Source organism: Anser cygnoides, chromosome 7 (genome assembly GCF_040182565.1).
Source record: "Anser cygnoides isolate HZ-2024a breed goose chromosome 7, Taihu_goose_T2T_genome, whole genome shotgun sequence".
Classification (NCBI taxonomy): Eukaryota; Metazoa; Chordata; class Aves; order Anseriformes; family Anatidae; genus Anser; species Anser cygnoides.
In genome coordinates, this window is record NC_089879.1 from 18,920,673 (window position 1) to 18,933,432 (window position 12,760).

At 45.3% G+C, this 12,760-nt stretch overlaps 1 protein-coding gene across 3 annotated transcripts in view; it reads left to right on the forward strand.

Moving 5' to 3' along the window:
* The first annotated feature begins 3,683 nt into the window (after positions 1-3,683).
* The window catches only part of VSTM4 (V-set and transmembrane domain containing 4), a 33,978-nt gene continuing 24,901 nt past the window's right edge, over positions 3,684-12,760 (forward strand). For all 3 annotated transcript variants that reach the window (XM_048069230.2, XM_048069232.2, XM_048069231.2), the window contains exons 1-2: positions 3,684-3,842; positions 9,151-9,549. In XM_048069230.2, coding sequence (XP_047925187.2) covers positions 3,788-3,842; positions 9,151-9,549 — 454 coding nt within the window. In that variant the 5' untranslated portion in view covers positions 3,684-3,787. The remainder of the gene's footprint in view (positions 3,843-9,150; positions 9,550-12,760) is intronic.

Consider the following 12,760-nt stretch of genomic DNA (forward strand, 5'->3'; position numbering starts at 1 on the left):
AGCAGTCAGCCCACCCCAGTCCACCTGCACTGACATTTCTCTCAGTGCTACAGCACAGCTGAAACAACCCCGCGTTGTGGCAGATGTTACTGCGTCCCTGTATGCACTGAAGTACACGCACACAGCTGGTCTGGCCCCCTGAGGCGTGTGATTCCTCGAACACAACCCCAGGGAGCAGGGGCTCCAGGCTCTGCGGGAAAAGGCAGCTGAGCTGTGTCAGCTGCACCGAAGTGCTGAGCAGGCACTTTCCAGCTCCGAGCAGACCCGTTCTGACAGGAAACCAGGACACGTACGTGCTGCCAAAGCTGAGGAAGCCATATCCTGCGGGGCAGAGGCTCAGCTCGCCTGCATCAGCACACGTCCAGCAGAGCGAGGGGAGGTGCATGGGCTGACAGCCCTGCGGGTGAGAGAGAAGGGGAATTGGGATTTCTGGTGTGCAGACCAACTGTGACCCTACCAGGTGGGAGGCATGGACAAGCTGGAATAAACATTTTGCAAAAGCAGGAGCATCTCAGCTGTTACAAATGGGTTGAAGGGGTGAAAGGTTTTAAGAGTGAAAGAATGCAAACCATATCATTGCAACCTTTCATCCAGGTTGCCAAAATATTTCCAGTCCCGTCAGCAGCCCTTCCCAATCCAGGCCAAATAAGTTTACGGATCACCCAGCTGCAGTCCAGGAGTTGGGACCCATTTGCATAAAATCATCCAAGAAGCCTGCAGTACATCTGAGAAGATGAGAGGCAACAGTTTGTGTTTCTCCACTGCTCAGTAGCCTGACTAGTGCTGTCTGGCCCGTGAGTATATCCCAAAACATTGGTAAAGATAGGTTACATGCTGCATTGCCTAGCAAATGCGGCTGGAGATCCAGCTTAGTGGCAAGAGAGAGGCCCAAGCACAGGAGCTCATGGGTCCTGTTCCTAGCTGTGCAACGGAGAGCTCTCCTTTGGTAAAGAACACACAAGGTCAGCATCACCTGAGCTCATTTGTATCATGACAAGTACAAAAGAATTTCAGCCTAAACCACTTCTAAAAGTACTTTCTGAAATTTAAAAGAAACACTCCTGTGAGAATAAAGAGCACTTCTCATGCTCTTTCGTTAACAAAGGTGTTTCAGTGGGGGAGAAACCAACTAAATGATTCTATGCAAAACAGCAAACCCACAACACAGGGAAATGTCAAAGGCACAGAGATCACAAGCTGCAGAACAGAAACAACATGTGGCAGTAAGCTGGCAGGCACACAAGGCTGGAGAAGCCCAGGTGGGCCTCTGACGTCTTCTATCTATTTTCTGTCATGGGCAAATACCTCTTAGGAAGCCTTCTCCCCAGCTGATTGATCCAGCTCTGCCCCAGAGCTCATTAGGGTGATGCAACTGAAGGAACTGTTAGTGCCACCAGTAACCAGAGTGGTTGCAAAGACACAAATACCGATACCGATTCTCATAGTGCACCATTAAGCTATCCAGGGCCCAGGCACTCACATGAGAGCTTAGGCAGTCCTTATTGATCAGAATTTTGTATGCACCCTTAAAAGATTAGTAGACTGAAGGAATCTATGCGAGACATGGCATGCAGAAAATGTTTTGGAAAAGAGTAGGCAAAATCAGTCATCCCTGCTTCACCTTTCAGCCAGCAGACCCAGGATTTCCTGAGCTCGAGCTTCAATCAGGACCATCAAATTAAATAATTGCTGGTGCACCTTTTTGTGTGTGTGTGTGAATTTGTCTGCTTCTTTATGAATTAACTTCTCTCTTTGATAGGATGTTCCTTTCCTGAGTTAAAAGAGTAGATTTGAATCTACAGATCTTAATTAGCTCCCCAGGCAGTACATCTTTTAACAACTCTGTCTGTTTCCTCAGGTCTGCTGATCTGTGCATAACGCAGACCTGGCATTCTCTTGTGAGGAGTGTTTGCTGAACAGACGCAAAAACCTGTCCCTGAAGTAAAAGAATTGCCCAATGGTCCGAACAAGCCATGCAGCCATCAAGTCATGTTCCTGCACCTTCTGCTTCCATCCATGTCTATTAAAGGCAGGGTTCAGCCTCAAAAGGATCAGATGAAGCACATGCTAATTTTTCTGTGATGCATAAAAGCAGACATGTATTATCCTGCCTCAGGGATTACTAGGAGAGGGGTGGAGTAGCTATATTGGTACTAATTGCACTATCCATGAAAGCAGGAATGCCAATGTGTTTGTATCATCCACACTTCACACAAGATGAATACTGAAATCAGGCATAATCCATCATACCTGCTGGTAGAAGGATTAAGTCCCCCTCTCTGGAGATTTGTGGGCTTTAAAATGATAAATATCATCAAAAGAAGCAAAGGGGAAGGGCAGAGGTAGACTGCCTAGTACCATGTTCCCCAAAAGACCTTATGCCATGGAGATTGAATGCAGAAGCCATCACAAGATGAAAGTGCTGGATTAAGATAATTAATGAAGTGGTGATTATGGTCCGTTTTATGAGGCTGAACCCTGCCATTAATAGACATAGAAGCAATGCAGCACTGCAGTACTTCGTCTTCTGCCTTCTCAGGGGGCAGATTCTGGACAGACCTTCACTACAAAACCAGTTCGGTTAACTCCTGCCCTCTGATACCATTCAAGGTAGTGACCTGCAACCTTCAGCAAACACTGTTCTCACTGGTTTTAGATTTTTACAAGCATAAGGCATTCCCATAGCCTCATCCACTGTGACTGCCATCCTCGCTGAAGTTAAGGCTGGGTTATCAGACTGCACACAGAAGATGCTGAGGCAGGGACACATCACTTTCCACCACCACTGCTGCCACATTGCCTGGCACAGAGACACCAAGCAACTGGAGGGGGTGATGGCAGTAGCAATGTAAAGGAGCCCCATGGTGTATTTGGTCAGTGGCCTTGGAGTACTTCACAAAGGGGTTAAACCAACTGGTCCTGTCTGGCTCTAGGGTGTTGTATCACTTGGCAAAATAAGAATAGTATCCTTGGAGTGATGCACCTTAAGCAGGTCTCTCTATTAATTCAGGACTTTTTATGGCAGAGGGTGAATGTCCATGGTTGGTAGTTGTGCTGCTACAGCAGAGCAAAACCCTGTCACCACCAGAGCACTGTGTGATGTCCCAGCACAGGCACCCAAACAGCCTAAGGCATCCATCCCCATGCCTGCCCAAGGGCCACTCCTGCCTGCCAAACCACCTCACCCCCAAGCTGCCACCAGCAGAGCCCACAGAAAGGGAGATGGCTGTTATCTGGAATCGCTTGGAAATGGGGCTCCTGCTCTAGCTGAAGAGCGGGCTGTGGGCAACGGGTGTGAGGACCTGCAAATGTCAAACACTTCCAGGGAAGCAGAGAGGGTGCGTAACAGTCTGCCCAGCCCCGACACCCTGCGCAGCCTCCCTGAGCTGCTGGGCTCTCGTGGTGGCTCACAATAAGGATTTCCGTGCTTGGAGAGGGGAGCTCCCTGCTTCGCCTCTGCTCAGATCCCCGTCCTTTGGGCAGGGTGTGCGCGCACGGGGGGCTGCAGTGATGGCAGGTGGAGCGGCCCCCAGCCCTACCTAGCCCTAGTGCCACCAGGAGAAAAGAAAGGGGAAGAAGGCGAGAAAAAGAGGAGGGGAGTCGAAGCGGGGGCAGGACGGTGGGAAGCGCAGAGAAATGGGGAGGGAAGGGAGAAAGCGGAAAAAAAGGAGGAGAAAGGGGAGGAGATGAAAGGCGAGGGGAGAAGGGAGGACGGGGCGGGGAGGAGGCAGTCGGCTCGGCACGGAGGGACGGGACGGGACGGGACGGCCCCGGCGCCCCGCGGGCCATGCGGCTGCTGGCCGCGGCTCTGGCCGCCCTGCTGGCCTCGGCCCCGGCCCCAGGTAAGCGGCACCGAGGGCACCCGGGGCCGGGGGGGCGATGGTGGGGAGCCGATGGTGGGGAGCCGGGAGAGCAGGGCTCGGCGGGCAGGAGCCCGGGCACGGGGATGTGTGCGGTGGGGGGGGGACCGGCCGCCGGCAGCCCCAGCCCCGCCGACCCCTTTCGGGGGTGCCCGGCCCGCTGCGCCCCCCCCCCCTCCCCCGGGGCCGTGGGTGCGGGAGGAAACCCCGCTGCCCACGCAGGAGCCGCTGGAAGCGTTCCCTCGGGAGTTTTAGTCCCACAGGTGCCTGGATCCCCTAGGCAGCCGGTGGGCATGGGGCCCCCAGGTCGCTTGGTGCTAAGAGCAGCCCCTGCTCCTGCCTGCTTCGCTTCCAAAATGAAAAGCGCATCGGGCAGCGCTGTGTTGCGTCCCGCAGCTGCAGCAGTGGACGAGTGCGGCTCTGAACTTCAAGGCGCGGGGAGGGTTAGGAGGGTGGGGAAGCCCGGCTCCTTAGAGGGTAACCAGAGTTGGATTTGCACCTCTGCCTCAGCAGCGCAGGAGGTGGCAGAGGTTTGGTGTAAGTTCATCTTCAGTCACTGCAGGAGCTTTCCAAGGGAAGGAGCCTCTGACTTGTGAAAGTTGCAGACATCCGTTCAACCGAAAGCAGCTGGTTGCTTTTGGTGATCTTTCTAGCCAGCTCCTAATTATTTTCATTTAAACAAAGAGCTTTGCTTCTTCCTGGCTCATCTGCTCTTCTTACTTCTTAACTGAAGCGAAATCAAAGTAAAGCAGGCTTTGACAGCAACATGGTTTCACAGAACAAACTACAACGCAGACAGAAGCCACCCCGTCTGCTTCTGCTCCCGCAAATCCAAGATGAGATGGGAACTACTGAGATGGCAGCTGCTCTGATGGCATGCCTCTTCAGTCCCTTGGCTATCAGCAGGGGCTGGGGAAAAAGTTCTCCCAGCCCTAAAGGGTGGCTTGTAGACGCTGTCCTTCAGTCTCCATGGAAGCAGGGAGAGGGACCTGTAAGTAATGCTAAACCCAGATGCTTGCAGCAGTTACAGGAGCAACCCTACCGGTGTGGGATCTCCACCGCAGCAGCTGGGCCTCTTCACAAGAACACAGCCCCACTGGAACTGCCCCCCAGACCCAAGAACCCAGCAGCAACTGTTGGTCTTTTGCTGCTGCTCCAGCACAGTCAGTGGGGCAGGCCCTGGCATGGACAGGTTTCTGGCTGCTGAAACTGTGGTTCCTTACTCCTGACAGTGCCATAAAACTGTTTTGGTATGTAATATGGCAGACAAAAGGTCCAAACCTAGCTAATACTTGGGATTGAACTCATGTGTAGGCACAAGTGGGCTATTTTCGGATTAGGATTTTTCAAATCGGGGTTTAATTTTAGGACTACCCTTCTGTGACTCCCAACAGCCCCGGTGAGACATGCAGGTGGAAGGGACCAAAGAAACAAGCAGCTAAAGGCTGGGGATGGGGGCAACTAAATCAGCTGGTTGCAGATGGGAAAGAGAGACACGTTTGATGATTAAGCACACTCCAAAGGAATCCTCAAGCCTTTGACTCACTCTCCTCCCTTTTTCTATAAATAGTTTCCCTTTTCAAGCAGAAGCAAGACTAAACTCTTGTGGTGAGCTCCACCTGAGCAGCAACATCGTGCTATACTGGGAAGCCAGGAAAAGAAAACAAGTGATTCCTCACTTGGAGCAGCAATCTGAAGCCTAGAAACTCAGTGCTGTGCTGGCACATAAGCCTGATCTCAAGTTGTGGAGGAGTCTCCTGTCTTGGCACAGAGCCCACTACAAGGATAAACCTCGTGTTGGGGCTGGTCCAGCGGCCGCTAAAGACAAGGGAAACATTTCCACTAGCGCCTGGAGGCCCTCACTGAGGCTTGTCCTTCCCACATGGGAGGTAGATGACCTCTCCCCCAGCCATCCACCACTGCTCCTGCTCCAGTGGCAGTGGGAGGATAAAGTCAAATGGACACCATTTTCTTGTTTCACGTAAAGCATCACCTCACCCTGCCCAACATAAGATGAGGTGAGGTCACAGTCACCAGAAAATTTCCAAAGCTTTTCCCTCTTATGCACTTGTACAGCTGCCCCGGTTCGAGGTGTAGAAGATAGGACATATTTCCACTGCTCTGACAAACCTTCAGGCAACTGGCCCTCTGAAGTAAATGAGCTTTCCTACACAAAGGATGCAAAATTTGGTATTTCCTTACAGAAAGCACATCCCCCAAGGAAAAGTAGAAGCCCTAGGTATAAAATACCGATTTTTGTATGAGTGTAAGCAGCTAGAAGGGAACCAGAGACTCCACATACAATGCCTCTTTATCTTCTCGCAGAGGCTTCCATCAGCACCATATCTGAATTCCTCAGTATTTTCTCTGGGGTACTTTTTGGCAATGTGTTCTGCCTAGTTTCGAGTTAAGCAATGATTCTTTTGCTTTTTATTTTGGGATAGTATTCCACAATTAATCCTAGCCAGCTTTTTCAAACAAGAAGTTCACATGTCAGGAAAATGACATAATTGTTTTTCTTTACAGCTTTTCATGATATGCTCATAATTTCAGTAGAGAAAGCTCATGTTTTTCATTTACCCAAACCACATTTTTATAATCAATTTCTTAAAAGTTTTATAGCATAAATAATTCTGAGAACTCCCAAAAGTGCTGAAATTCCTAAATTTATTTCTTATTTTCTGAGCCTTCAAAATTTTAATCTCCTTTTGATGGCGGAGGCAGCCACTTTGTCTTCACATCTGCCTGTAAAGCACTGAGGCCCTGTCACTCCAGCATGTAGTAAATGAAGTTTCATGCCTGGAAATCTTTGGTGGTATTCAGACTTAATTTTAAATTTCAACATCCTGTTCTACTTGTGTGCTTTCTATGATCCAAAATAATCTCTTGCTTTGGCACTCACATGAAGTGCACACTCACACAAACATAATGCACACACAAACATAATGCACAGATAATTATATCAATAACCTAGACCATTCTTAACTGTGTTTTCTTGAATAAATCTTTTCATCACACTACTTTTTTTCCTTCACAAAACGTCTACTTGTACAAAATGTATACTTCATGGTGTCTACTTGGAAAAAATCATACCAATCAGTAAAACTTTCTATTAAAATAACACAAAGTAATTATACTATTTATTTTCAGAGGGTTCTTCTCTCAAACAACTGCAATGTAACTTTTTAAATTCAGTGGGATTTACTTTAAGTAAGGTGATAAATTTCGTCACTCCATTTCACAGCTTCACTGAGGCCACAGAAGCAGCATCTCTGCCTTCAGTACTCCTTCAGAAATAGATGGAAATACTTTACTTGCTTATTTTGAGATAAATATATGTTTGTGTTTCAGGAGCTGATGTCAGACAAGAGTCTGCCAAAATGCTCATCCCTTTTGTTAAAATGTTCCTAGCTGATGTGCTAGAAAAGTGTCCAGAAATGAAAAAAATCCTTCTCCCAGAGTTGTAATTCTCACTGGTATTTGAGTACAGTATACTCACATAACAGGAAGCTCAATATTCACATTTTAGAGGACATTTCATGCTTTGCACAGCATTTTGCAGGGAGTGCTTTCTCACTGTTAAAATATGCTTCTCTCTAGTGGATGCCATCAGACCAGTAGATTACACACTACAAGTAACTTAGGAAACACGTTGCCACAATATACCAAAAAATAGATCAGGTCAAAAATAGATCAGTCTGTGATATGACTACCAAGGACATAATATACGTTGGGAAGGAAATAAAATGGGTGTTGATTCCCATGCCTCAGAAAATCTGTTAAGCATAAATCAGCAAGGTCAGGAAAGAAAAATCTTGCACTAATGAACAGCTATGGACTTCTTTCAACCTTCACCTATACTGACTATTGTTAGAAATAAAGCAGAGAGACAACTAGTCTAAACTAGATTCATGATGAAGAACAGGAAAAAAAAGAGTCAGAAATGAATGGAAAAACGAAATAACCATTTGCCCCAATATAACCGCATATCACACTTTGTCATGCAAGTAATGTCATATTAAATTGAATTTGTAGTCAGAAGGACTGATCTGACAGATTTAATCCAGATGATCATGTGATTATGACAAGGAGAATATTACTTAAAACAGAGGACACAGGGAACTGTAAAGTGAGGAGTTACTCTCATCTGAGGAGTTACAGGAATGTAGGGAGGTTAGTAGTCCTTTAGTGACTCATCTAGGGAACAGTAGCATGTAAGGTTTGCACAAATTATGTCCAAAAGAAAGAAACAGAAGCATATACATTGAAATTACGTGACTTTATCAAGTCAGCATACGATTGTGGTAGCATGTGGAAAAACTGAGTACCAAGTAACAAAAGTGGAGCAGAACTTAGTAAAGCTAAGTCATGCACTTGGGGATTAGTAAGAATTTCTCTGATGAACTAGGAACTGAACCACAAATGACAAAGGAGGTAAAACACTCAAGTGTATCTAAATATAAACTGATATATAATCCCATATGAAACTATGATGAAAAAGGACAATGGAATTCTGGATATACAAAGTATTTCTAATCAAACCTGGAATGTACAATGACTATTTCACAGGACATTGGAGAGCTGCTTTTCAGAGCTTGTCTATAATTCCAGGCACCCATAATAAAAATAACAAAAACATTACAATCAAAACAAAAATTTAAGGAGGAAGCAATGCACAGAAGGGTTACCAAGGTGAATAGGGAAGTGGAAATACTACTTTACCAGAGGAGACTAACAAAGCTTGGCTTCTTTCGCTCAACAAAGTGCTGATTTGAGAGGCCAGATAATTGCTTTCTATATGGAGTCAGGAAGTAAATGACATTTAAATGTAAAGGGTAAAGTTCGCACAGGAGCAAATGGGCACAAACTGGTTATTGAAAAAAGTTAGCTTGGAAATTGTAAGAAGGATGCGAGTCACTGGAAGATGCGAGTCAGCTGGTCAGGGAACAGCTTTCCAAAAGATATTCCGGGCTCTTACTCCAAGCCAGTTCTAGACAAGGCTTGTTCAAGGTGATGAAAGATTATGTGATATTGGGCCTGCGACAGCAAAGTGTCTACCTCAGCCTTATCTTATTTATTAGAGGACACAAGAATACTGGAGCAGATTGACTGAATGCCATCCTTAACTTTCACAGAGAGACAGAATATGTCAGGTTCTAGAAGCTCATTGAGTTGCTGCACAAGGAACTCATGCTGTTGGTTTATCTGCTGTGGATCTGTATGCTGGGACAGATTATGGTGCTGTTGTGCTGGCAGGGAGGATTCTCACCATCTTTTCTTTCCTTTGCAGATATTTGTGAGGCTTTAAACGTGACAGTCTCTCCAGGACCGACAGTACGATACTCCGAGGGAGATAATGCTACCCTTTACTGCCACATTTCTCAAAAGAGAAAGACAGACAATTTGCTGGCTGTGCGGTGGGTCTTTGCTGTATCACCTACCCAGGAGTATCTGATGATCAAAATGACTAAGTTTGGGTCTGTCCAGTATTATGGAAATTATACTCATCATTTCCACAAGCAAAGACTTCGTCTTCTTAAGGAGAAACATGGAACTCTGTACAAATTCCTTATCCTAAGCCTCCAGCAAACAGACCAAGGACACTATATATGCAAAGTGCAGGAAATTGGCAAACACAGGAATAAGTGGACAGCATGGTCAAATGGCACAGCAGCTACTGAAATTCGAGGTGAGAAATCACTGATTTCAGTTCTATCATTTTTCTTGTCCTATGATCTTTCTGTCAAGTTCATCCGTAAGATATTTGAAGTTAGGTTATTTTTTTACATGTTATCTGTGGATATTAGAAGAAAATCTAATACCCTGCTTCTTTACTTACACATTACAATTTAAACATTATTCAGCCCATAATAAAATGTAAACAAACGAGATTAGTATATTTGTAGAAGATGGTCTATTTCCTTTGCCTTTCACCAGAATAGCAGCAATTAAGGTTCTGTTACATTCAGCTATGGGTCTCTACAACTTTGCCAGTGGGAACAAAGAAATGTCATTATTATTTAAATACAAAGAGACAGAAAGAGACAGAAATTAACTTATTTTCTAAAGAATATGAAGTGGGTCAGCCAGAAATAGAAGATATTTTAGATCTGTGTTTTTTGGTTTGTGTCTTGGTGTTTTCATTTCTTTTAGTTCTAATCCAGAAGCAGTTTACAAGTTGCATTTCTAGTATCACTCCTGCACTTTTGTTTATACAATTTGTAGCCCGAAAGCAGATCTAGAAAAGCAGCGAACAGCCTGACTTAGATAAAGAAATGACCAACAACAAGTGAGGGTTTTGAACCGTACATCTCAGCTGGAAAACAGGCCTTCTATTTGGGGTGGCTCAGCTCAAACCTAACACCACCACATCCACGCGTGGTGAAACTGGATTTAGAGAACAGACTCCTTTGAAGAGCTGGCTGAGCTCAGCAGTTGTGCTGTCAGGGCTAGCTGACAAACAAGCCCCCTGCATGTGGTTTTACATACAGAAAAATTGATTTCCCACAGAGCCAGCTCTGAAGATAATGCCAAAAATCAAGGGGGACTGCTTGGTCCATAGGTCTGGAAATTCCAGAGGTTTATCTAGCAATCACAGAAAAACTTGTAAGAGGAAATTGTACTTCATGAAATTTCTGCCATTGTTGTTGATGCTAAATTTACTGTTGTGTTTAGATTGCACAGGTTATTCCCATAGCTGGGAAATCCCAATCCCATTTATCTAATTTTTGTTTTGGGGAAAATGGCCCTAGCTCTTTTCTAAAACCAATTTTGCACTAAGGGGACTCCACTGACTACAAGCTTTTTCCAGACAGATTCAAACACGTTTATGTAGACTTAATTCAAAGCACATTCCCTTAGTGCCACCTTCATTAGCATCATTCAGGTTTCTGTATCACTTTTGGATTATACACACATAATGAAAAATAATCTTTGAGTGCATGATCTCCTCTGGAAAGCTCTCAGGTGTCACTACAAGAGCAAAGGTGGAAAAACAATATAATGAGATAAACAGCAATTTCACTTTGACCAGCAATGTTTAAATCTGCCTTGAGAAATTATGACATTAATATAATACAATTAGCTGATTATTACTAGCAATGATGAAAGACACTAACAATCCAAAGCTGAATCTCTGGTTGTTTTGGTAACAAAGGCCATGGGTCAATTTTAAACAACCATAAGAAAATCTTTGGTCTTACTGGTTATGTAAAATTTGTCCCTCTCTGAAGAAAAGCTCCAAGCTCAAAGCTGGTAACTGTTGTTCTTGCTCTGCCCTGTGGCCAGTGACCTTCCACATTGCAGTCAATGACTGGGGCTCCTGGACATGCCACAGGAGGAGGTGGCCAGCACTAAGGTTATCGTGGAGAGAGGACACACTAGGATACAGGACACAGAATTCATTAGCTTCACAGTTCAAAGAACAGTTTCATGTTTGGTTTTTGTTGTTGCTTTCACTCTGTTGTTTTCAAATGGGGAGGAGTAAACTTACCAGGGCCCAACATCCCCTGAACTCAGCCATCTTGCATCTCTGGAGATCATTAAATTTTACAAGCACTGACCCCATGTTGGGTGGCTGGAGCCAAGGCACAGTGGTTAGTCTCACAACCACACAGGGATCTGTGCTGAAATGAAACTTTATGGTATGCGTGATTTAGCCCTGCAGACTTCAGGCATTAGCTTGCTTCACGCTCAGCAGTTATTCTTCCCTGCTGTTCCTGCTCTTGGCTAAGAACGGGGACTCCTCCTCCTCTCCCTCTCTCTTCCTCCTTCACCCCTCCAGATTTGGCTAAAAGGAACTGGGAAGAAGGAGGCCTGATCATCCCAACTGCCTCAGCCACCTCTGGGAAGGGGCAAAGCTGGCAAATGATGCAGGGGACAGAAGCCAGGGCTTGAGTCTCAACCTACAAAAACATGGTGGTTCAAATGCTGTGCTGGAGGGGAAGAGGAGGAGAGTCTGAGTAACAATGAGGAGGCTTCCCCTGGTGGTTGGAAGGGATAGGCAGGGCTGAAACTTGCAGACCTACAGGTAGAGCAAGGAGGTCAGCACACAATCCCAGAGTCTTAGACTACACCTTCATCCCCATGCCAGGCTGTCCCTCACATCAGAGAGCTTAAAACACTGCTTCAAACACTGAAATCCTCTCTTCATGTTTTCCAATGCTTTGGGGAAAAAATGCTGAGGATTACTCGAGGGAGGAAAGCTAGAGAGAACCAGGTCTGATGCAGAGAGACAGTGAAGGAGAAGAGTATCATTTCCACTGAGGGAACTATGCTGCCCCATTGCCTATGATCATCCGCAGCAGACCAGTAGCTATCTTCAAGGGTGGCACACTGAAGGATAACAACTAGTGCATTTCTTGCACAAAGAACTTGCAAAATAAACCAGAACATAAACACAAGAAGTGCAGAACAAGTACTTCAGGAAAATGAAGGAAAAAAAAAAAAAGGGAAGAAGAAAAAAGAGAGGAAATCGGATGTAGGATCATTTTTAGGATTTTCCTGTGATAGTGTAATTTCATAAGTCAAGTCAGTAGTTTAAAATGTTTTCACATTCAGTGAAGGATAGAATTTCCTAAATGCCTGTACTGAAACATATGGATTTATCTGGAGTGTTTGTTAGGGGAACAACATATTGCAGGTAAATGGCAACAGAAGAAAAAGCAATATAAAATATTGATGGACCACCTGTCAAAACTCTTCTCACAGATGTCACTCTGCATGTTGCATTGTTGCACAGGCTACTGAAAACTATAACACAGAAATGTCTCTTTGCTCTTCCTAGCCAAAATCTGGGGTTCAGATTAATTTAGTTATTGCAAAGAAGAAAAATGAGAATTTATCAGTCTGTTCCTTAAATGCTAAATTAGCTCTTATTTTTCTGATTTCTAGTACTATTT